We start from the raw sequence: 26888 nt of genomic DNA, 5'->3' as shown, positions 1-26888 counted from the left end.
TAAAAAAAAAGAATTTCGAGTATCTGTGTAATAAAATTATTTTATATAACATTTAAAGCAGAATTTGCATCCTTGTCTTAATATTTATGCAATATCATAGTACAATGTTTACTTTCCCATCAAGAGGTTACTTAAAAGGTTATATGAGATAAACGGGGTTCATAATTGGGGTTGTTTAAGTGGGGGCAAAAACAAAAAAAAAATCAAAACTTTTGGGAGAGAAAAAATTCGTGTTTTCCCACAAAAATCGCGCCGCGTAAAGCCAAAATTATATAAATTTTCTTATTTTTGCACCCATCTCCTATAATATCCTTTTGTTTCTAGACTACAGCGTAATCGCTCCCATCGCTGGTATATTTTTGGGGGGGGGCCATGGAACGGGGTAAGGTTTTATAAATTCAGGAAGTGGTGGTCGGAATCTCATATTGCTCAGTCAATGTTGTAGCATCTCTTATTCGGAAGAAGAAGAAGGATGATGAGATGAAGGAAGAGAGAGAAACGGTGAGGAGAAGGAGGAGGAGGGATGAAGGATGGAGGATGAATGTGGTGTTTTTAAGACGAGAATCGTGACTCACGAATATCGCATAGAGGAGAGAGATTCCACGCCTGTGTTATTACTAGTTACAGCTTATAGACAACTTTTCCCTTTAAATTTTATCATGTAATAGTTATACGGGGGATGGCCGCTTCCCAAAACATTTGGGTATTAAAAGAGTTGGCGGTGTATTTACACGAAGTATAAATCCATTAATTTATAATGGAGAACACCTTTTTTAACACGTAATTTTATAATTTGATGAGATCATTAGCCGGAGAAGCCCTTTTATAAAAGAAGTTTGTTTCTCCAAGATAGTATATTTTTCCCTACACTATTTTAATGATAATAATATCAGTTCTAGCAGGCAGGCAGGCAGACTGAGAAAACATCTAGCTGGTTTGATATAAAATATCTGGTAGTTAACTATGAATCCAATTTTCCCCTTTTCGCATCGTGATATCCCCTATTTTATAATCTCCTCCCCGGGTGGATGACGTCACGTGACGTAAGTAGGAGGCGGTTTCCCGAAGATAGCCGCGTGCTCGAAACTTTAATCTACGCTGTCAAGCGACCTCGGAAGGTAGACCGACGTATAGGGGCTTCTCCGGCGGACGGGGAGGGTAAGCAAAAGAGCCAAAGCCTAGGGAAACCGAGAAGGCCGACGAGAAGGAGAACCGAGCGGGGGAAGGGAAGGCCGAGGAAGGTTTTCGCGAAGTTTTTGGCTTGCGGGAATTCCTTTTCGCCGCCAGCCTGCCGCTGTTGCCAAACCACATCGGGCCGTTCCACACGCGCGACTTCTCTTTCTCGAGTTTGTGGACCATCACGCGTGGGACTCGAGTCTTACCGAGAAGAAGAAGAAAACGCGAGAGACTGTGAGAAAAAGATCAGTGACACTTCTCAATCCCTTCCGACTTCTCCTTTACGCGAGCTTAGATCTCTCGAGAAGAATCATCCCGCGAAAGAACAACTGGAGAAGAGCTAAAAGAAGAAACTTTTTCCAATCGGCCGCCGTCCGGTTTCGGGGCAGGAAAAGACCAATAAAGGGTTTACCCCTTTTCCGAAGGAACCACCACGAGTGTCACCTACCGAGGAACAAAACCGCCCCGGAGGGAAGATCTTGGACATCCCCCCTTCCGAACGACGCTTCCCCACGAGGGGGTGACGTAACTGACCAGGTGAGGAAAGCCATTGGTCGAGCCGAGGACACCCTCTAATGAAAGGTTAATCCGAAGAAAAGGAGCGGTTGAAGGGGGCTTCCACGAAAAGGGTTAGCCACCGCTCGCTCGTCTTTCGATTTTCATCGTGTCCCGCGAGCCGCGGCTCGTCTCGATCACCCTTTCCTAATCATCTCGCGGAAGAGATTGAACTTTCCGCGGCCGCCCGAGCGTCGAAAACATTCTTAATCGTCGAGCTTTAATGCATTTACCAGTTTTTCCCAGCGACGGTGTTAAATCGGATCCGAGATTGGGCCGCGATTTCGTCTCCCAGCGCGTCGCGGCGTTTTGGCCCGGCCCAGACCGTTCGAAAGTGGAGCCCAGCTCGGGCCTGGACGCTCTCCTGGAGGACCACCTCCCCCATACACATCACCACCAGAGGAAGGAACCCACGTCGGAAAGCCGCAAGAACTTATATCACCACCATAACCATCACCATTCCTCCTCGTCCTCCACGCACTCCCATCATCAGAGAAACCACCCGGAACCCAAAGTTAAAACCGTCTCGGGGAACACTAACAACAACGCCAAAATGACATCTTCCGGTACTAACGTGGCGACGGGCAATTCTTCTTCATCGTCCAGTTCCACACCAGCCGCTGGTTCTACCCCTGAACTGGTCATTCCGGGCGAAAGGACTCTGACCGAAGTCTTGAGCGAACATCCTGGCGAGTTGATGAGGACGGGGAGCCCCAATTTAGTTTGTTCGGTTCTACCCTCTCATTGGAGGTCCAACAAGACTCTGCCCATGGCTTTCAAAGTGGTGTCTCTCGGCGATGTCAGCGACGGCACCATTGTTTCCATCCGAGCGGGTAACGACGAGAACTACTGCGCCGAACTAAGGAACGCCACTGCCGTCATGAAGAACCAAGTAGCCAAGTTTAACGACCTTAGATTCGTTGGACGCAGCGGAAGAGGTAAGCTTACCATTCCTAAATTCTTAATCCCAATAATAATAGAAGTTTAGTTTTGCCCAAGGAATATTTTACCCAGGTTGACGCTAAGTTGGCCCTAAGTTACGCGTGCAGTTCTATTTAGTAAGAAGTGTAGTATAAGTCAAAAATTCGAGTTAAAAAAAGGCCTGGTTTATAGTGTCGAGTAATTACCATCAATTTTGCAATTTATGTAATGCGTAATAAGAAATCTTTCTTATGGCTCAACAGAGGCACTTTGATTTACAGCTAGGATATAGTAGGCGTTTCAACTTATAACTTCCTTTTCACGAAAAAGGCGGGTAGAGCAATATTATAATAATAGGCGCGATTCGTATATAGTTTTATGGCTTTTTATTCAAATCGGTCCAGGCAAACCCCTTCCAATTTGAATATAATACGCGTTCCCTTTTTCCTACCCACGTTTTACCATCGATGGCGAGTAAAGGTAACGGAATAAAAACGCTTAATTGACCTTAGACACAACCCAACCTCGACCCCCGGGAAGTGAATGGAAAGACCTTCCCCTTCGTTACAAACTTAAAACTGTCATCCCTAAACATCCCCTAGACACGAAAGGCTATCTAGAAAAGTGAAACAGCGCAGGAAGACGAACACTCGAGACCCATTTATAACTTTCGATAGACAAAAGTGTTTAAGCATATACCGGAGGGGAACTCCTACTTCGAGTATTTTCACTTAAAACGATCATCATGTAGAGTAGGTATGGTATATACTTCGTTCCCGCCAAAATACGACCGGACTCTCGCGCTTGTTTATGTATTTATATCACTTAAAGTGGAACTAGGGCTTAGCAGCGCTGACTTTTAATACGGAAAACAGTGGGTTTAAAACGGGTAAATGGTCAAGAGTAAAAGACGATAAAAAGGTTAGGCCAACTGACTAGGTAGCGTGACTGGGACATATTTTGCGCTTAGAACTCTTTAGCAATGGGAAAAGATTAAGCTTAGTAGTTACGTGTATGCGAGGAGAAAACGGAGGGAGTAAATAAGCCCGGCCAAGAATGAAATTATTCAATTTACCCAAAAATATCTTAGCCAATTACAAAAGTCGCGAAAAATAAAAACCCGTGGGATCCTGATCTGAAATTATAAAATTATAATATTACTGCATTCATACTCGCGTAACTAACAAGATATTAATGGAAGAATTGAATAAATTCACGATATAAGGGGTTAAAAATATTCTCATGCAAATTGCTGTGTTTGGCCATGTAGGCCTCTATGAGAGCTAGAAAGAGAGTTGAGAGATATATTTAAAAATAAAGAACAATTGCCAGAGAGAGAGAAAGAGAAAACAGAGCGTCGTTTGTCGCCGCACGGAAGCCCAAAACAGGGAATAATAATGTGCAGCCGCACGCTAGCGGTATATTACGGTTCCGCGCGTATTCGTAAGTTACTGTATAGGTTACTATTAGAAATTTAACTAAAAGGCTAAGCCTAAGAAGGACAAATTGGCGACCAACATGTCATACGGTTAACCCCGAAGCCCCCCCCTTAATAGAAATAGCTTTAGTCTTTTAACTATTAATGAACGTAACAACGACTACGTTTAAAAGCAACCGTTAAATTTACCATATCTTCTACTACTTAAGCCTATAACCTATTATAAAACCTTCGTACGAAAATCAGAGTATTACGTGAATCTTCGTTCGTGAAGTCAAATGCACGAGAATTATTTAACCTAAATCCAGAATTTCATGATATAGGCTACATATTATGCGGGTTCAATTTCACTTTCTTTACTATAAACAAACTTTGACCCGATTTCGTAACTAGGGTTAACTTTAAGCATAAACGCTAAATAAATCAAATTTAAACAAAATAAACTTTAAAGGGGGTGGCTCCTATATAAGGTATATTACTTTTCTTAAGCCTCAAATTAGTATTTAAATTAAACGCGCTGAAGTGATACTAAAATATTAAAATATTAATTTAAGCGGGAAATATTTTAACGCTATATAGTTCTAAAAATAATCTAAAGGCGCTTTCACACTGATTTTAGATCCAAAACTGAATTGAAGATTTAAAAAGCTTTCAAAAGAACCTGTCGTATGTGTGAACGTAGCTTGAAATATGAACATTATCAATCGACCGTATCCTAAAAAAAATAAAATGCTTAATTTCATTTTTAATAAATGAAAATATTGAATTTAGGGTACATAAAATTCATTAATTTCATACCCAATAAGTTAATCATCTCGTTAAGTTAAATTTCTCGTTCAATTTGGATATGTAACATACGATTTTATAAATATATCTACAATTCCTTTTGAAATGACGTACAAAAAAGAAAAGATTAATGAATCTTTCAACGTATAAAACAGGGAAGGAGAGAAACTTGTTTTTTGGAGATATATATTTTTTTATAAGAAAGAGTTATGGAAGAATATTAGGGGGATTAAAAATTTTTAATAAGGGGATGTTAAAATATGTCTGCATAATAAAGTCATAACTAATCCCAAGGAGTGGGAAGAATACGTCGAGGACAGGTTTCTCAAAAAATCTTGCAAAACAACCACGATATATCACCGAAATCCTGTAGAAAATTTACGAAATATTACCAATATTTTTTTTTATTTTTTTTTTCATTTGAAGTGTTTGGAAATTGTAAGATTTAAGTAATAGAGAAAATAAATTACCATTTTAATTACCGTTCGTTTACCTTCATATTTCGAAATTATTTAAATATTTTTAATGGAATTTTTTAGGAAACAGGAAAAAATATTTCGTAAGGAGTTTTTTTTTCAAAATCTCCCCCTTGAGTCCCCCACAAACGATATCTGTGAAATTTCGGAGAGATAAACAACCTTCAATTAAATATATACATATATATTAAATTCAATCAAAAGATTCAACAAGCGGAAAATTATTATTAACTTGGCGATTCTATATGCCTCTAATTATTTATTTGAATCCGGGATATTTTATCTTAATATTAACACGCATAAAAACAAATTTTTAGATAGGATAAAATTCCAAGTCTAAGGCGGTTCCAGATTAATCTGGATTCACGTTCACTTTGAAATATAATTCGATGGTTTAATCTTAATTATTCCAATAAATTAAAATTAAAATAATTGATAGTTACACGTGCATGGGAAACTCGCGGCGCAATATTTTAATAAAACGTTTCTAAACCACGTGCGTGACTTTTGGCGCGAAAATTGCCACCTTTTCTTAAGATTCCCGCGCGCTCACGTGCCACATCAAACCAGCAAGTGTTCAAACTTCAAAAATAATTTTAAACTAATATTTACGTTAAAAAACACGCGTGAATTTTAGCGCGAAAATAGCCACTTTTTCTTAAGTTTCCCGCGCTCACGTGTCACACCCTTAAGTGTTCAAACTTCAGAAATATTTTTTGAACTAATATTTAAGACAAGTTAACAAAACACGAATCTCAGCCCTTTCGTATTAGAAGTAGTCTATTTAAATCAAGTTTTTCTCGATAGCAAACCCTAAATAAACTAGTTAGTGTTATTAATTTCTTAATTGAGTAATTTCATAATTAAAGGTACGATACTATAACGCGCTTAAGAGAAAGATCGCGACATTCCAACTCTGCATGCACAACAATTAATTTCATATAAAATAACATAAAAAAACACGTTGTCGGTGAGGTATTATAAAGAGTATTTACATTAAAGTATCATTAGGGAGCCTTGATAATAATAATTAAAGGAACATTCCCCTCCCTTCTATATCGTACCATATACTTCTCCATTATAGCTTAAAAAGCCAGGTATATAATTAGAGAAGCATGAGGTTTGCCAAAACGTTAAAATAAAAATTACGGGAGTTGGAAAAAGAAGCTATAAAGAAGAGACCGGGAATAATATACGCTAAAGAATAATTTGTCAAAAATTCCGACGTTTAGGTTAGATATGGACAGTTGGAAATGACAGTGACGGCTAGATTGCCCGTAATAACTCCGATTAATACCTCAGTTTGGCCAACTGAGGTAGACCGAATCCCAGATGCGTAATTTTAATAATAAAGAATAAAAAATAGTTCGCGCTACTGAAATAAGTAACCCTCGTCGCGTCAAGGATACTGTAAAGGTAACTATAGCTACCTAGATGGTTATACCCGATTAAAGCATCTTCTCACTACGTTACGATTCCCAGTGTGGGTACGCCAACAGTATCACGCACCCATGGTGTAATAATGTAATTCTACCCTCGTACAAGGGGAGGGTTGGTCGCCGGGGGCATTTTGAATGCGCGTCTGAGGAGACCTTGGGGTGCACCCATCCTCTCCCGGGGTCAAAATCGTCTCGTACAACTCTCGTTTATAATAAAACAAAAGGGGGTATCTTTCTTTCTACCTTCTTAAAAGGTATATAATAAAAATTCCAAAAAAAAAGCCACAGCGTAAGGAGAAGCTACTTACTGGGCGGTGGCTATCGCGTAAGAAATAAGCACTGGGGGGTAACACCAAAAAACCCCGCGACCCCCGAGAGATATTTAGCCACCATCAAATTCACCACCCGGCTGACATAAGTGCTTAAAATATGTAATTTTTTGGACTATTATACTTCATGCATTTTTATATCGAAAATTGTCTACCACGAGTCTATAGGTTCAATGGTGTTTAGTTCTACATTTTTTTTTATTTTCTTACAGAAGCAGGTGCAATTTTTATCAAAATAACGCCCTGGTTTTAATTTATCATCATTTTTGAATTCACTGAATATTTTAGAAACGTAAGCTTTATAGGCCTGGAGCTTGATTTGAATTCAAACTAAACTTTCAGATTTAACTTTAACCTTAGACCAAAACTATATTTAAAGGGATACTACAAGCTAGAATATTTTTATTTTTTAAGAAAGCCTAACGCGTAGTGTCCATTACGGAAACTTAATTGCTCCGATCGTATCTCCTTTAATATTGCAAATAGAAACATGGTTTAATTTTTTGGATAAAAAAATAAAAAAATATTCAATCTCCAAACTGTTCCCAAAAAAAATATCATTGTGTTAATTTTAAACTCGCTTGATAAAATATGGAATAGAGATCAAGCTCGCTTTTTAAAAATGATTCTAGATATGAAATTTTATCCACCACCTATCATCATATCCCCAAGCAAAAGATAGGCAGAAATATTTCTAATTATAATCTATCCATAGGCCTACGCTATGCTATACTGAACAATCCGGTTTCGGTAATGAAATCAGCATTGCCCTTCCGGAAACCTTCTCTCAATGTATAATGGGACGTGTTGCCCACATAATAAATTCTTCAAGACTATAAATTACAATCCATATCTGGGTGATATGAATATTAAACGTAATTAACCCGAAGTTATCAATATAACTATTATTTCCTAAACCTTTTATAATTTATAAAGATTAGACTAAACAATTTTGTCCACTACTTGATCACTTCGTCTTAAGCTTTTCTTCGAGATTAATTTTAGGCGTCTCGATTGGATAAGACAGTTCGAATCCCACGAGTGACGCTTATAGATATAGAGTATAATCGCCCAATTATGAAGCGATATAATAATGATGAACCCGTTCCGAGCGACGTACAAGTTATTAAAAACTAAAATTGGCAATTGGGGATATCATATTTTTGGCAGCTAGTGGCGGTGGGAAAACGTTTATTTTAAAACCCTCAGATAATATTTTAACGAGGGATAATTTAATCCCCTTACCTATCTAATTCTATATCACAAAGGACCCGTATAATATCTATACTAATAAATCGATTAGTGATTGAATATATATATACCCGAGTTACCTCTTTAAGATCACGAAAAAAATTGCTCAATCACGGACACGCGTGATAATAATATACATCTGACAATAAAAAAGAATTAGCCGGTTAGTTTATTCATGATAAATTAATTAAACTGCAATATTCGGATATAAAAGAGACAGACAGCTGATACTGGGCCTTCCTTATTATAATTTATGTATCAGCAACCAAAAACTAAACCCTTATCGTAAGATGTCTTTAATTCAGGGTTAACGCAAATAAGAAAGTTTTGCGTATCTTTTAAAATTATCAGATTAGGATGGCGAATTAAATTTCAAATCATATCTAATCAAGGAACACAAATTTGTTGTTAAGCCTGGATGTGGTAAACAATTTCTCGATAACGAATTATCAAATTCGCGTAATGACAATTAATAGAGAAAAGCTAGCTGCGTGGCTAAATGATTATATAGGCTTAATTAGTTTCGTTTCTCACTGCATTTAACCTAATTAAAAAGATGCGCTAAATGAGATATAAATGTCTAAGTATAATATTAGCTAATTCTTTGAACAACGTCCCAAGAATGATGCCTGAAATAATTACCATCCATTTATAGGCGTAACACTAATGATTATTATATCACACTAAGCGTGACAAGAAAAGGGATTGCGTTGCCACTCAAAATTAAAACGGAATATGGAATAAACGTAAGATTCTAATACGTAAATTTCCAGTTTAATAATAATAAAAATCTATAGGCTAAAATTATCTATACGAAGCTATATAATGTCCGCACTAAGCCCGCCGGGCTTATTTACAGACTAACAGGTGGGGCCCCTAATCAAATTATGCAAAATATCCCAAATTCTAATTTAAACGCTTTTATGGTAATGGTTCAATTAATTAAAAATCCATTAGAAATATCTAAATTAGCGTCGCGTGAAAATGAGCCCTATTACTTATACGTAAGTCGTAGTGCCAATGTTTTGGGGAAAGTAAAGAAGTGGAGACATACACGCAACCTTTCTTTTTTTTCTTTTTTTGAACATTTATGCAACATTGAACAGAACTCGAAACAGTCCGTCCGGACTCTCGATGAGGGGTCTAACGTTTAACGATAAAGGGGGGGGGAGGAGTAGCCTCCGATTTCAGTCATTACCCAAAGGCCGGAAAAGAGAAAGGGCCGAATAGGGTTAGCCCGAGCGGCCAACCTAGACCGGTTTACCCTAAGGTTTACCATGGGAGCCTTCGATGGAATAGATCAAGCAGCGTGGGGCAAATTGACCGTCTACAAAAACCCTTTCCAGTAGCTAAAAACTTTTCACCCTTTATGTGGTGGCAAGTCCTGCGGAAGAAAAAACACGAGCTAAGGGTGAAATGGCTTTTTGTCTTCTCTTCCAGCACAACCATTGTTTATTCAATTCCAAATAGCAACGCTGTCAAAGGCAAGGCCATATCCTTTATCCCATATGGGTTTTATAATGCTAATCAAGCTTCGGTCGCATTGCATTCTTCGTAACGAATGGGATCTAAACCTTTCCTTCCGGACCATAGAGTTACTGGCAACCCTTTTTAGGGTGTCAATATCGAGAGAGAGAGAGTAGCACCCTTTCTTCTCACCCTTCTATCGTGTTTTTCCCTAAACGCGTGGGGCCTCCCTTAATAGGATTCTTCCTTCTCCTTTATAGTTCGAGGCTCACCAACACTAGGCATAGAACTTAGGCATTGGGGGTTTGGGGTTGGTCCCCATTTTCCTTACAAAATATGGAGGGATTGTAGATTTTTTTGCTCAAATATGCGCGTCTTTACCCGTCGTTTTACATCATTCGGGTCGTGCTTGTCACCATCACTATGAAACCTACGAGTTTTGAGATCACTTGGGCTATGATTTATATTTATATCGGAGTCTTCATACTCTGTTCAAGTAAGAAATGGGCTTAATTTATTTATAGCCTAAATGGATAAAGAGCTAACTAAACCTTAAGTTAAAATTAAAAATCGAAGGTTCCAATAACAATTTCACCGTATTTAAAACAGTCAAAATTTTGGCTTCCTATTTAGAAGCGTGTTCTAGACTTTTGTTCAAAAGTCTAAGAATCAAATTATTTCAATTTACCCATACAAAAGGGATATACGCTTATCTTTGGCATTATAGAGCAAACACTTTGAAAGAAGAGTCAAAAAGAGCTCTAATTTATTCTTTTAGGGTAAAAACTAAAAGTGGTTGAAGCTTGGGGGATGATTTCGGTGCATGGAAGAGGAGAGAGAGAGAGAAAAAAAGGGGTGAGTGAGGATGGAGGGCTAATCTCTGGAGAAAATCCAGTCAGTCGTCAAAACAAATGGCCCTTTATAATATGAAAAAATAAGAGAAGGGGTTTCGGATTGAAATCACAGAGAAGAGAGAGATGGGGGAAAAAACTTTAAAAACTGTGGAGAGGTTTCTGTGGAACTTTCTTTGCGGTAGTACCCCGTAGAGAGGATTCTAAGAGGCAGGACGAGGATAAGGAGAGCGGAAAAAAAATAAGAAGGGATGAAAGAAGAAGAAGCGGGAAAAAAAAGTCATCGGGGCGTACCGGCGACATTAGCCTGGTTAGCATTTTGCTAACGCTTTCGGGCAGGCAGGCAGCGCGTTCGAAACTGAGTTGGGCTGCCCGTGTCGGGAGCTTAAAAACTTTCTCTCGCTCCCATTAGTTCGCGACGACATTCGGGAGCATCGGCGCGTACCGTCGTCGCGCGGGCCCCAATACCGAGGCGGATCGACTATAAGAGAACAGTACGCGCGCGCGAGCCCTACCTTCGACACTCCAATGGGCACAGAAAAAACCCCTTTAAGAAAATTTTTCAATTCCCGTCGTCAGCAACATGGCGACCCCTTTAACACCCTAAAGAAGAAAAAAACACACACTAGGCTAGGCTTACGGGGGTTTAAGGCCCTTACCCTTTAAAAATCGTTCCCTTCTTCCGGAAAGAGGAAAGAAGAAACGCCGCGCCGACGGAACCCTTTCTTTAAAGCTACTGTCTCCATCACTCAACCCCTTCCATGCCCAGGGAAGCCTAACTTTTTTCACCATTTGCCTATTTTATAACATTGTCTAAAGAAAACGAGAGGAGATGTCGGAAAACTATGGTAACTAAGCACGAGGTAGGGGGAGGAAGAAGATGAATTCTAAGAGAAGAAAGGTTTCTAAAAATCCCTTGATCTTCTTAAATATTCATTTATTCGTACAAATTCGCTGAGATTTCTTTACCTATTGAGTTTAATTCGGATTCGATGGGTTTTAAGTAACAAATCGAGCCGACTGTCCTGGAAACTCGAAGTTGGAATAAAAAAACCATTGACTATTTTCCACGTAAACTCTGTAATAGTGTTCTTCGACTCGCCATGCAGACACCGGTGTCCGGCGGGAAAAGCTTCCAACAGGCGCGTTTATCCTTAATTCCTTGACAAAACTAAACTTCCATTCAATTAATTAATTAATTAATTAATTAACCTAATGATATTTAAAAATTAGGGAAATATTAATAAATAATCAAGATTTAAATCTAATTTAATCCGTTACACCTTTCTATTTAACAGGTAAAAGCTTCACACTGACAATAACGATCAGTACGAGTCCTCCTCAAGTTGCGACGTACAACAAGGCGATTAAAGTGACGGTGGATGGACCCAGAGAACCCAGAAGTAAGAATTAAATAAATTACAAACACTTAATTATTAAAAAAAATATATATACGAGAGGTCACACGGACGTTAGGAGGACTAACAGTACACTATAATCTATAACGATAACTATTTTAGAACCAGGCCTACAACGACGACCTTATAACACGAGGATTTGTATCGAAAATAATATAATAGGTATTAGTTTTGTCTCGAAAGCTTTACATCGGATGAAAACCGTAAGAATATACGTGATATATAGACTTTAAAGGATAAAGGGAAGTTAGACCTGTAAAAGTTTGATGAGCATTGGCAGGCCGCACAGGTAGACCTTTAATACCAAGAGTGGTGGACCAAGAGACCCGGTAATAACAACGTACTATACTATATATATACGATCTCCCATTTGAAGGACTGTCGCGAAAGGCTTACCGGTTTTAAGCTCTTCTACGTTACATGTCCCACCCGGAGCTTGCGATATGTACTAATATATCTTGAACGTACCTTGCCACAGGGTTTTATCGCAAACTCCGCAGTGGAAGAGCCATAAGTATCCTCCTTCCGAGTCTCTATCTACAATATACACACTGTCGTAGAATTTTTCCAGTTACATTAGCTACCATTAATAATGTAAGGGACGCACTTTGGGACGAGATGACTTCTCTCTCTCTCTCTCTTTCTCTCTCTCCTCTCGCGCTTCCTCCGCTCTGGCAAAGGGATAAGATTTTTATGACTTGATTCTATCTATACGCCAATCCAGGGATCGGCGCTTCACTTGGCCCCGGGAAATGATGGGTTTATTTTTGCCCTTTATACATCACGGGGACACAAAAATGACCATTTTATGGAGCAAGGTATTATAGACAAAGCTGACCCGGCGGCGAGTCCCCATACATACATACATACTCCCGACTTTTACGACGATATTGTCAACATGGCTCTTTTGTTCTTTCTGTATATACTTTTTTATTTAGGGCCCATCTTTTCCAAGCCCCGAAACAAAGCGATTAAAAATGCGGACTTTCAAAACTTTTCCAATTTTTTTTTCTGTAAAGGATTAACGCAACAATATTACACGGATTACAATAGTAATCTCCTCGATTAATTTTGAAACGTTATCTTTTTTTTTTTTGAGTTAAAAACTAAAAGCTATATGCAGGATATGAAATTTATTAATAGCTTTTTAAGAATGTATACCTTACCTAAAAGGTTTTGCGCACTGGGATAGGAATAAGCCGCCGCGTATAAATACGAGACAGGTGACGAATATATCGAAGTCTATGTCCCCCCTACTCTTTCGTTTCAGAGGGGCAAATCACCCGTGAACAATAATAAGTTCACAATATAAATAACAATAATAACAGTTAGAATCCGCCTAGTGAAATCGGATGAAATTCGAAACCTGATATAGGTAGTTCAATTAGTTTAATGTGAATAGAACGAAATTGATGTGATACAGGCCTACGGAGAAATTTTTAAAATTTTGAGGAGAAACTCATGAAATCCAATGGAATTTCACGGAATTTGTTACAATCTCGCGAAATCTAAGGAAATATCGTGAAATCAGGGAAAACGCAATAATCAAGGAAGTAGTAACCCGATATGGAAAATGAAAGTTGAAAATTGTGATTTGCCCCACGTTCGTTTCAAATATTCAAGAATTTAAATGCGCCCATCATCTGTACGTGAAAAGAAACTGTACCAAATACAGGAGAGAATTTTCGAGAGCGGAATGCTCCTTGCAGTAGCACACAGGAAGAGGAGAGAGGAGACGAGAGAGAGAGGGACAGAAGCTATTGAATTATTTCTAAAGGATCCTTACCACCTGCGGCTATCAAAATATATAGAGACATATCAAGACTGTGTCCTTCTGCACGCGCGAATTTCTCGGTTCGAGTACATGCGTTAATCTAAGTTGCCTTACATAGTAAAAGTTAGATATTATAATAATTAAATCCTATAGCCTAAATTTTATTAAAATAATATATAACATACGTGACCAAGTGATGTATCCACAAACTATTCAACTCCCTAAATTAATTATTTAAATAAGCCTTGTCCTCCAAATTAGATAGAGGAAACGCTTCTTAACATTGAAATTATGATAAATTTAACCCCGACCTTTGACACTGGCGATTGTTTCAATTGCGTGAGAGGGGGACTAATTCTCAGGGTTCAAATTCGAAGTGGCCCGTCAGACTCGGAATATTACGGACCACGTCCCGAAACATTATGCGAAGTCGCGACCGAGGTGTATCACTACAGATTCCGCTAAACTCCGACCGAATCCCCATCATGGATGAAGCGGACTTTCGTTCTTTAAAAGATTTAATTTTAATCTGCCTCAAACGAATTGGACCCTCAAACAAACTGGCTAATTAATAAGGTAGACGAGTGCGGTACAGCGAGCGCCTTGATCTCGAGATTTAAACTATACTAGAGTGTTGAGTACAGGCCGAGAGAGAGAGCGCGCGACAAAATCCTATAATACTCTAATTAGATTCTCGGCGGGAACGATAGTATTAAAGCCACTAAACTCGGTTAGATAAAGACGCGTATACTGTACAGTTCGGCTTTTCTTCAGTATACATACAGGGTGTTTGTGAAAGGTCCATCAATAATGAAAGGGCGTATTTATTGGGCCATTTTGAGTCGAAAATGTTCTATGACATTTTTCCGTCCGGGCCACTGTTTTCAAGTTATGATTGGAGTAATTTACGGATGACCCCTTAAATTTAATTTAGAAATTGAAAGACAGCGCTAATTTAATGAAGGGGTCATCCCGAGGGGTCGGACGTTTAGGAAAAAGTGTACGGGATTTCGAAATCAAATTTGATTTCGTCGGATTTCGTTTGATTTCATCGGATTTCATTTGATTTCATCGGATTTCGTTTGATTTCGTCGGATTTTGTTTGATTTCAGAATTCGATAAAATCAAATGGATTTCATCGAATTTTGAGATTTTTCCCGTGATTCCGTCGGATTTTGCTATTTTTACCATGATTTCGACTGATTTTGCGATATTTCCCTTGATTTCGTTGGATTTTGAGGTTTTTCGCGTGATTTCCTCGGATTTTGAGATTTTTCCCCGTAATTTCGTCGGATTTTGTGATTTCTTTTGATTTTGGATTTCGTGAATTTTGTAATGGATTTCACGATTTCTTTACTGATTTTGCTCCTGATTTTGTGATTTCGCTTCTGATTTCGTGATTTCTATGTTGATTTCGTGATTTCTTTGTTGATTTTGTGATTTTTTTACTGATTTTATGATTCTTTTACTGATTTTGTGATTTTTTTACTGATTTTGTGATTTCGTTGCTGATTTCGGATTTTTTTATTTGATTTCGAAATCAGCATTGATTTCGGATTTCTTAAATTGGATTTCACGGGTAGCGTACGGGATTTCATGAATGACCGACCCCTCGGGTCATCCCTAAAATATTCAAATCATAACTCGAAAACCGTGGCTCGGACGGCTAAATGTCATAGAACATTTTCGACTCAAAATGGCCCAATAAATACGCCCTTTCATTATTGATGGACTTTTCACAAACACCCTGTATAGTCTAGCGCGATCTTCATCGTATCTTGCGCGGGATTACAATACACGCTTTAGCTAATAATATAAGCCAGGAGTTCAATACACAAAGCAAGCATTTAGATAAATTCGGTTGAGTGTTTTTGTAAGTAAAATATCAGCGAATTTTGCATAATTGTATGCCGATATTTTCAATATGTGGCTACTTACAAAGGCGGAATGGAATGGCTCGGAAGCCTTATACTAATTTATAAATAAAAATCAAGCCAAAAAGGCGTGGAATGTTTGAATGCATTACAGCATGGCAGAAGGCCTAAAACAATGTTTATTATTCAAAAACTACGCGATACTAAAGAAATAAATGAAGTCTACGAGACTGCATCTTGATTAAGCCAATGAGGGAAGTGGAAAAACACAGTATAAAACAGCTTTAAAATTAATGGATCCCAACTCCAGGATAAAAGGTTTATCTTAAATAAATAAATATTTATTTATTTTAGAAATTGTTAAAGCCATAGCCTACTTCTGTTTTTGACTAACAACGATACCTCACACGACATCCCTTCGAGTACTTATTTTTATTCTAATTTTAAATATGATAATTACGTCAAAATTGCATTAGTAATTAGTGCCTGAAATTAAGAAATTCCATAATAATTTCTATAGCAAAGGAAACATGTCCAAATTCGAGGCGAGTTATAAGATTAAGTGCAAAAGTTAGCGGAGCGTGACAAACTTAACTATACATAAGTAAGGGCGAATATATAGTTTTATTAAAGAGGGGCTAAGCCCGACGCGCCTCTAATTAAACAGATACCCATCTTTGGGGTTTATATTTCGGCCAAAATTAATGTCCTTAAAAAACCAGAATTTTATACACTGCTTAAAATTGGTCTTACACATAGAAAAGGGGCCATTTTGGGACGACTATAAGGCCGAATACACGCTTGAAGGAATTCTCTAACAATCGCATCTACATGGGCCATTCTGGTTAAAAATAAAAACCCCCTTTGGGTCGGAAACTCTCGACCAAGGCATTCATCATGGTTCACCACATTCGCGGATTTCTATTTATAATATTAGTCGAATGAGAAGCGGGCCTTAAATCATATAGTATACACACATACGATAAGCTCGAGCGCTTTGATTTTAATCTAGAGTGAGTAATGCGAACGCCGCTCGCTTCTAAGTATATCCCCACTTAAAACAACATCAACAAAACGAGAAATTGTTGCGCAAATACCACGCACTCTTCCAAGGAATTATACACACTCTAGACGAAGCGATAAACCAAAACAAAGCGACGGTGTGTTTTTGAAAACCGGGAGAGAAACGTAAACGCGTACGTCAACGTCTGGACACGCTTTGGGGCCTATAGCAAAATATTTTAAAATTAAACATACGGCCATTTCAGCGCTCGAAGTAAGCTTAAAATTATCGTTTATACGTTTTGGGGAGAATGAGCCACGTACATACGCGATAAGAGAAAATTTGAGTTTCGTTTCTCTCCGGGATTTGTACAACGTTAAGTTTCGTTACACTCACAGCAGCGGCAGCAGCCGAGATACAAATCAGTTTCGACTAATTCCTTTTCTAAACGCAATGAGTCTCTAGTCGCTAAATTTAGACAATCCCGGCGAGAGAATGTGATAGAGAGCTACGGAGAAAGAGAAAGATACGGATAGAGAGAGAGAGAAAGAGGAAAAGGATGTTGGAAGATCGGAGGAGTTGAAAACTCGCTGGGGTTTTGCGTTTTGCGGGTTTCCACGCTGGGCTCAAAACGCGAGACACTGCGGTGATGGGTTCCCAAAACGCGCTAGTGAGAGAGGAACGACGTATACATACACCGACTTCGAAAACCAACCTTAATTGCGAGATTTACGCAATTCCCCTTTCGAATTATATTTATAATATACTGTTTTAAACTGGATGGCAAAACTCGAAAATGGGGTTCGTTGATTCTGATAAGAACTATTTCCATCCAAGACCCTGGGGTTCAAAAAATGAAAAGAATGGAAGGAACTGTTTCGAAGTACGTTACGCGGTACGCGAGCGCAGCCACGATACGCTAATTACCACCCCATTGTTTTATATTAGCCTATAAGAAAAGAAGATACACGATTCCTTTCTATACCCCAAATATTGTATAACAAGTTCTCTCATCGTATGGTTTTAGCATGCGTGCCAGAACAATAAACAGGGCTTTTGTTATTTCTTACCTAACAAAACCGCCATTAAATGATTTTTTAAGAGCGAGGTTTAAAAGGCATAATGTTTTAGCTTTAAATAAAGTCGAATTCATGAGAAGAAGAATTAGGCCTAACCGTATCGGTATGTTTTGTTATTACTATTGTTATAGGACAACAGCAACAACTTCGAGCTTTCGCTACGGCATTCGGTCACCATCAACGTCCGCCTTTCTTGGATCCGCTAAGAGAATGGGAGCATCTTCGGAGAAAGACGGCGGAACAATGGGCGCTTGAACTACCGTGCCGAAGAATGGGAACAGGGGCAACGGGAACCGGGCAAGGTAAAATCAAAACTTTTACAATTTCATAAAAATCCAGTAATAAAATTCCTCGGTGTCAACATCTACGACCCTTCCTGTAACGCGCATTCCTACAGTAAATCAGTGTCTCCTATCACGTCCCCGTTTGTGTGGCAGTTATAAACGACTGTACAGAGATCCGATCATAGTTTACGTATTGAATAACGTTTAAGCTTACACGGAGTGTATAGTTCGAGCTCGGTGTTAAGCCTAAATTCCACTCATTGCCTGAATATTTATCGGATAAACTATAGCGCAACTATAGCTCATCAGAAAATGGAGAAAACGTTATTGAAAAAAAAATTGTTTTACTCGCTTTAACATAAAAGGGTTTGAACTTCTTACGTTCTACCTTTAGCCTAGAACGTGAAAATGCGTAACTCATCCCATAAAAATATAAAAACAAATTCCAAAAGAACGTCAAAAATTTTATATCTGCCACCCATGACAAAACCAAACCCGACGTTATAAGTTTAACCTCTAGGCAATTAATTAAGTAATTAAAAATCTAAATATTACGAAGCCCTGTCAGAGCGACGTTTCGCCAACTAAAAAAAAGAACCGGCGTCTATCCCTACGGCGTCAAAACAATACCAAATTGATTTCCATCCCATTCTGTATATTTAAACAATTACGTATTTAAAATCATTGTTAACATAAAAGGGTCGTTAGAAAACACAAAAGGCCGGTTTCGTTATCCATCTATAAAAGTTCTAAGAAAAACGGGGGAAACTATACACACGAGAGGTGTATAAAATTATTTAAACTAAGGGAGTACTCACGGTTTGTAACGTTATTATACACGGCGTTATTATACTTTGATTACCCTATTATTATGAAATAAAACAGACTCACTCGGGTAGCTAGGTAAGAATAAGTACTTCATATTCAAGGTTGCCTTGGGGTGCTGAAACTACGAGAGGTATAAAGAAAAACTATTAGTTCCGGTAGCATTGTTTTCGGTTACTCGGTGTGGTTTTGTAAAAGAAATCTACAAAAAAAGAAAAACTCTCTCGGAACAGTGTCGTTCGGAATTACTCAGGAGATTATTAAACTTTGTTATTTCAAGTTCCACCGGGATCTGGTTAGATTGTTTTTTTTTATGGTAAAGAAAGTAATTACCCCTTGGCCGTGTATGGTGGCGCACAACCGCTGAAAAACAAGGATCAAGCACTAAACGACAAACAAAGGAAGGCAGCTAGCGGGGAAAAAAATCTCTGGGAATTATATTAGGGAAGAAAGGAGGAAAGAAAGGGATATTTTGAACAAGGACTCAAGAATCCAAAAAAAGGCATCATTTTTAAGAGGAACATTAAAGAGGTTTTCGGGGAAATAGATATATCCATTTACGCGATCAAGAAGTCTGTTACGTATTCCAGAAGTCCTTAACACAAAGTTAAACACTTTTCGTTATCCTGTTTAAATATTTCGAAAATAGATAAGTTTAAAATATGAAATGATCGAACTCTCACCTCGTTTTACGGTCAAACCCATAAGATCATGATGAGGGTATATTTAGGGGAATTACGCGAAATCACGTGAAATTTGAGGCGAATTTCACGGAATATTTCAATCTCACACGAAATCTGTGAAATTATCAGGGAAATACGGGGGGAAATCAAGTGAAATATAAGGGAATTACCGATAAACGAGTTTCGTAATAGAGTCAGATGACAAATTAAATGTTACGTTAAATTAAATTAAAACTCGCGGACAGGTGTTTAACTTCGTGTACTGGACTTCTTATATGCATAAAAGGAACCTTAACCTTTCATAGGTCTGAAGACAAAAAATAACAGAAAAAAAAATAAAAGGAGTTTTGGGGAACCGCTAAAACCTTCTCTTTAAAACTTTGGGGTGATGCTGAGGAGAAGTTGGAAGCCAAGTTCGGCCTACCAAAGTACTTGGGCTCGGAGAAGGACCCTTTTTTTTCTATTTCTTTTTTACCATAGACTGGGATGACTTGTATAGTTTTTTTCGCTCTCTTCGATGGGTTAAAAAAAATGCCATTTTCTTATCGCGTGGAGGAGACGCCATTTCCTATATGGGTTGAGAGGTTTATGCAGAATTACGGGGCCAAGTTTTGTTCACACCAAAAGGACCCGAAATCAAATTGAATTTAAATCGATACTACTAGGTTTTAAACTCTTTAAGTAGACTGTAAGTCTATAGGTCCTTAACTAAAGCAACGTTTTGAAATTCCTTGACTTTTCCTGGTTTTCTTTGACTTGTGGTAACCCTGTTACGTTTGAATTAGGATAGAAAAAAGACCCGAGGATATTCCAATACCCATTGCATCAAAGCTTCGACAAAATCCATTAAAATATAAAAGTCACTGATTCAAATGAGAACTTAACTTCGCTACAAAAAAAAAAAAGAACAGAGAGTATATACCCTTGATTGTGTATTATGGAAACAGAAACGCTGGCTGGCCAAGTTTGGGGCCACCAGCGCCCCTAGTGTAATAATAGACCACAAGCCAAAGCCTCAAATGATCCCTATACCCCCGGTTACCCCTATATTCCCATTCGGGGCTGCTTGTACCCCCCTCTAACCCCCACCCTCTGAAATCTCATTTGGATGATAATGAGAAAAGGTCGGGGGTGATGAATGTTTTAAAGGGGTGAAAGGGCAAAAGAGTCTTAAAAAGGGGGATGGGGGGGTCCTACTTCGAATGTATTTGGCGAGCGACGACAGGCACCCTCTCCTAACCTTACCCTAACCCTAACGTAAGGTGTAGCCTTAGCCTTTGTGGAAAGCCAATTGTGGCTCGCGGAATCTGGGGAAATATAAGCTTACCCAAGAATACTATTTTTTTTTACTTTCTCGTTTCTCCCGCGAATTCAGGGAATTTTTTCCATCCGTAACCTAAGCTATAGGGAAGATCAAGAGGAGGATGGAGAAGAGATGAAAAAAAAAAAACAATGAACTTCGATTACCACTTTATCAACTTCCAAGTTGGAATGAAAATACTCTAAGCTCATTTTTTATGCCGTTTTCCCAGCCTTTTTGCGCGCCTTTCTGAGGCGTGTATATTTTAAAATAAAGAAAGGCCACCCGTAGACTATAAAAATCGGTGCTGATCTCAGCACAAAATGTAAAAACTCTAAATCTTTAAATTCGTAATTTATGTCTAACCCCCAACTCTTATTTATCCCCCCCAACTAAATTTAAAATCATTTCGGAGTAAAACGAATACTATATTCAAATCGGTTTGATTCAATTTTGGGTCTGATGTATAATACGGGTCAGTATGATCCATACCACGGCTTCAGCTACTACGGTCGCTTCTCTATAGGAATAAAGCTAAGCGATTTAGTCTAAAAAGGGTTTATTTTCAATTTATAGTAATATAAGACACCATATAATCATGTTACAGGTTTCCCGCCATAGTCTGGGACCCAATAATACCCATACGAAATAGATAAACCCTTCTTTTTACAAGTATTACATTCAATCGAAACAATCCTACTTCATTAAAATTCAAATTGAGGTAGAAACTCGGGGAGAGAAAATGATCATGGTGTGTATATTTTATAAAACGACACCGAGAGGCTGGATATTATTTCTTTAGGCAACTTTTGTCCCAGAAATATTATACAATGATATTGTCCCGTTTTTAAATTAGGGAAATTTAATTAGTGTATACAAAAGACTTATGGTAAACCGCATTCGCAAATCAAACCAAGCTTTAGTGTTTATACCACGTAAAAATCATTGCGACGTATTAAAATGGGGTAACACGTGAAATTTGAGGGGAATTTCACGGACGTTTATCAGCTCACGAAATCCGAGGAAATCTCGTGAACGGCCTGGGATTAATTAATTTAAATATCATATCTAACGCAAAATGAATCATACGATCACTAGGCATAAACAGTGAGGTAGTCTTTAGAAATTCAAAAAGAATAATTTGAAATCAGTGGTGTACACTTTCATAAAATTCGTATAATACAGGAACCAGAGAAAAAATCAAATCTCCAGCCTCGTTTAAGGGTGAATCCCTTGAAACCTTTTCAATATTTAAATCTCGACAAGGTAATTTCACGAAACCCGAGGAAATCTCGTGAAATAAGGGTCCAAAATTACTCAAAATTAATGTGAAAATTACAATTAAGAAAATCATCAGAGATCCACCCAAAAACCACGAGGTTTTTTCGAAATCAAAAATCAAAATCTTTAATCAATTCTTAGGAGATTGAGAGATTTTTGGTTAAAATAAATCGAACTTAAACAGTAACAAATATCCAACCTCTCTGTCTCAACCGATCCGATGGGAAAACGCTGTAGCTATAGAAAATAGCTTCTTTTATAATGCTGTCATTTAAGTGTCTCGTCCCTGCCTGTATCCACCCTCAAAAACTGCTTTCTCTTAGTTCTTGCGTGTGGCTTAGTGGCTAGGGATAACTAGGGAGAGACCGAGAGATCCCGAAATTGGCCATTACATTAAAGCCACTAATAGAAAAGACATTCTTCGGAACCCTAACTATATGCCTTAACCCTTAACCCGTCCTTTCCCCGACATTAATGGACATTAAGAATTATATATAACCAACTCCAGCGCCTTTTTAACCTCGTTTTAATGGCGAGGGGTAAATCACTCGTGAAATTTAATGAATAAAATAGAAGCTTATGAACAAATCAATCGCATCTCCAATATATCGTTTAAGGGAGAATCCCGTGAAATCAACGTGATACATTTGAAAGGGGGGGGGAATAGATCACGTGAAATTTGAGGCGAATTTCACGGAATGTTTAAATGTCACGAGACCCGGAGGAAATCTCGCGACGTATCGCATACAAAATACAATGGAAATGGCGGGAAATCAAAGCAATACAGAATCACGTGAAATCATTAAGGATCCGCGCAAAAACTGTGAAGTAATTTATCGAAAATTATAGCGAAATGAAATCAGGTGCACGCTATTTTTAAGTGAGTTACCCCTCGTTTCAAAGGTACCAACTGCAGCTATGGTCGCTGGCTTTTTCTTCGGAACGGAATAGAAGATTAATTTGAGATAAAAAGTATTTCAAAATGTCTACGAACGGGGGTTTTGTGAAACCTTAGGAACCGTTTTTCGGGTAATTAAAGCCTAGTTTTTATCCGGTTAAACTATTAACGCGCGTGGATGAGGAGGAAAAGCTGTTGTAGGGTTTGACTTCCAGCGCGGCGCGACACTATCAAGTACTTTTAATTAAATGACGAGAGATTTACGAGCGAATTTTCGAGGGCAAAAATGCCGACTTTTAAATGCCGAGATAGGAAAGAGAATCGTTATTTTTAAATTCAGGTGTGTATATAACGCCTTGAACCGCGGAATCTATCTTAATCGTTAATTGTATACAAGAGACAATTGATAAAGCGTAGAAGTAACTGTAATATTTAAGGAAATTTGGCCTATAGATGTTTAGTAAACATCTGCTATACTTCAGATATAAAGTAAGTTAATAACAGAGCTAGCTACTCGTAAAACGCGGTAGAAACAAACAATTCCAAAACAGACCCGCTTCTAGAAAACGTTTTATACTGTACAATTCCCTTCTCCCCCTCCAGCTTAATTACCTATTAAGGCTATTAAAAATATAAAATACCCATAAACTGAATGAATTATCATAGAATTACCATTACGTATATTTTATATCTTTAAAAAGGAGGTTGGATCGAACAATTAATTAAAATTCAGAATCGATATAACAATATAGGACCTTATACCATAACCATTTAATCCCCGCAAAAACGTTTCCGTCCCCCCTCCCTTCTTAATTTATTAATATTGAACAGGTTAGGGATTAAACCAATCATAGGAGTTCGATTAACGAAGGACCCACCTTTGGGGACAATTTATTTGAAGAAAAACTTCGATATTTTAAAATAAAATTTCATATTTTTATATACTATGCGCGGAGGGGTTCTTGTAGGAAAGCGATAGTTCTGGTTTACCATGAAAACCGCTTTAAGAAAATTCCAAAGAGAGGGAGGAGCTAAGACCATTAACTTCTTATTAAAAATCAAAAGGACCCATAGGCAAAGACTAGTAATTTTATTATTTTCCAACCCTGAGGGCCGTTAAATGAAATTTAGCAGGGCAGAGCGGCGCTCCTTTCTAATTGAAGAACGATGTTAATGGAAAAAGACACAAACATCATCAAGGTACTCGATTCTTAGAGTACATACGAATCAAATTAAAAAACCCTAACACGTGTCAATGAGTCTCAGAAGATGGGAAGACACCTTTGGGCGTAAATCGTCGCATTCCGACAAGGCCTACATGCATACGCGCGTTCTTAAAATGAATAAATGAATCCAAGATTGATTCTGTTAATAGGCGAAAGTCTAGACACGGTCGTGGTGGGTTTGGTTTAAACGTTCGTGAAGCATTGGGTCAAATTCTAGGTAACATACAGTTGTGATTAGTTACAATTTTCATACACGATTCGCGTCGAGTATCAGTCACTAACGAAATTCGGTGTACAATATAATTTGAGCAAAATCTTAGGAGAAAATCGTTATCTCCTCGTTTAAGGATGAAACCCTTTGAATAATTGTAATGGATTTTGTTGTTTCAGACACTCATTGGAATCCATACGCGGGAGCTTACGGAGCGTATCTCAATCCTGGCGCATCCTTGGGAGGATCCGGTTTCTCTGGCTCGTACCAACTGGATGGTACTTTAGGAGGGGCCATGACGGGAAGCTTGGATACCAGCGCGGGTTCCATGACGCTACCACAAGGTTGGTCGCATAAAGAACGTTTTCAGTATTGACTGTTGTTCAAATTTAGATCTACTTACAGCTCTACTGGACCCCAACAACACCCTAGGACACGCGCTAGCGGATCAAACGGGGACCGGGATTACCGTTACGGCTTCTTCTTCTATCAGCAAGAATTCCTTGGACAACGTATCCAATCAGTCCCCTTTGCTAACTGGGACGGATCGCGACACAACGGCCCTAATTTCGCGGCTGAGCGCGTCTACAACGGGACTTGACATACAAGACACTAAATTACCCTTAACTACAGCCAGTTCCAACTACGGTGGTATTCAGACTCCCAGTACCACGGTTTCTTTGCTATCCGGCAACACTAGCGCGGCGTACTTAAGTCACGCGAGCTACGGTCTATTGTCGTCCCACGGGTATTGCGGAGGAAGCGGGAACGGGAATGGTAGCGCTAGCGCGGCGGGAGTGTACTTGAGTCCCCCGGTTGTACCGCACAGTTTACTATACCCTCAACTCTACACGAGCGTAGCGCAATCTCAACTTCACCCTTCCCTGCATCTATTAGGTAACGAATTAAGGTCGGCAGTAGACGCAACCCTAAACGCTCAGCAACAACAACAACAAAACCAACAGCAACCCCAACAACCGCAAAGAACGGAAACATTAACGAGCGCGTCTAGCGGAGGAAACAGCAACACGACTTCACCCTTGGACATTCCCAGTCTCAGTTCCCGATTGTTACAGGACACTGTGGCAACTACGAATCTAGCTGGTAACGCGGTTGGAAATAACGTTCAAACTGGCACGGCACTTTTGGATCCCTTAAGAGGACTCGGTTCAGCCACGGCTACCACGGATTCCTCCGTTTGGAGACCTTACTGACCGTCAGAGACATTAATATTTATTTAAACTTACCGCGATCATAAAATGATAAAAAAAAGTATTGTAAGAAAGAGCTGTGTAATTACATATAAGAATGTCTTCTTGATAAATTTCACGTGGGAAATGGGTGTGGTTTCACGTAGAAGATCAAGTGTGTCCAAAAAGGAGAGATTCGTGTGAGATTGCTCAATATAGCTCCTGGACTGAATACCATATAGAATCTTCCTAAAAGTACGAGATTTTGGTTTTCTTCGAAGAAAAACCGAATCATGTGAATAATAATAATGTGAGGACAGCGGAAATCAGCTTTGTATATATGTTATCAGGTGTTTTTAAGCAGATGTTCTAGAAACACGGATTAGTCGCGCAAAAGTGGCTTCGTTCTAGCACGCGTTCGAAAGATCCAACATTCTAAAGACTTGAAACAGTCACAGCTGCCTGATTCGATCGACTAAAAGTCAACATTAAGTCTAAGGTTTGCTAAATTCTATACAGTTTTGGCCCCATTCAGAAATGCGTCTATGTCTGTGTAGACAGTCGCTTCAAAGCGTGTAGAGGAGTCACAAAAAATTATGACGTGAAGATAAATTAACCAGATTTAAAAAAAAGAAATTAAATCTCCATTTGGGGCTTACATATATATATATTTATTAAAGTAGATAAGGTACTATTTCTTTTTTGTATAAATCTCCCTCCACTAACTAACTAAAACGAGTCCTATAATACCTATTAATGGAGACGGATGACTTCTGTTTAAAATAGAAAAATTAAAAAAAATTCCCCAGCGATAATCGTCTCGCGGACCACCACAAATCCACACAACCCAACCCCAAAAGTAAAATGAATCGAAATAATTAATCTAAATTAATCATACTAAAGAATTCGAAACACTGTCCATGACAAAACCACGAAATAACGAACGATATAATTGGCTTTAACAAAAACGAGAGAGAGAGAGAGAGAAACCGAAAGTAAACCTTAATATTTGTCATAAAAGTACTTGACCGACTCTTATAAAAAGTGAACGCCCTAAAAAAATATGTACCTACTAGACATAATTCTGTAAAACCTTCTTTCCTCTGTATATGGATTACAAATTTACATAGATTAAAAAAAAAATGAAGAGTGA

The 26888-nt window shown here is 38.5% G+C and overlaps 1 protein-coding gene across 2 annotated transcripts; it reads left to right on the top strand.

Moving 5' to 3' along the window:
• The first annotated feature begins 1954 nt into the window (after positions 1 to 1954).
• LOC149661778 (uncharacterized) lies at positions 1955 to 26880 on the top strand. 2 transcript variants are annotated; one of them, XM_089843709.1, is made up of 5 exons: positions 1955 to 2669; positions 11988 to 12092; positions 17969 to 18139; positions 24725 to 24889; positions 24939 to 26880. In XM_089843709.1, exons 1-5 carry the CDS (start codon positions 1955 to 1957, stop codon positions 25757 to 25759), a joined length of 1977 nt encoding a protein of 658 aa, XP_089699835.1. In that variant the 3' UTR covers positions 25760 to 26880. The 2 variants fall into 2 exon arrangements, with proteins under 2 accessions (XP_089699835.1, XP_089699836.1); XM_089843710.1 differs by having other exon boundaries at positions 24951 to 26878.
• The last annotated feature ends 8 nt before the right edge of the window (positions 26881 to 26888 follow it).

Source organism: Phalangium opilio, unplaced genomic scaffold, assembly GCF_054372755.1.
Source record: "Phalangium opilio isolate 3A_F unplaced genomic scaffold, DU_Popi_V2 ptg000070l_1, whole genome shotgun sequence".
NCBI lineage: Eukaryota > Metazoa > Arthropoda > Arachnida > Opiliones > Phalangiidae > Phalangium > Phalangium opilio.
The sequence above is the reverse complement of the archived record's forward strand: the minus strand, read 5'-3'. Positions and strand labels throughout refer to the sequence as shown.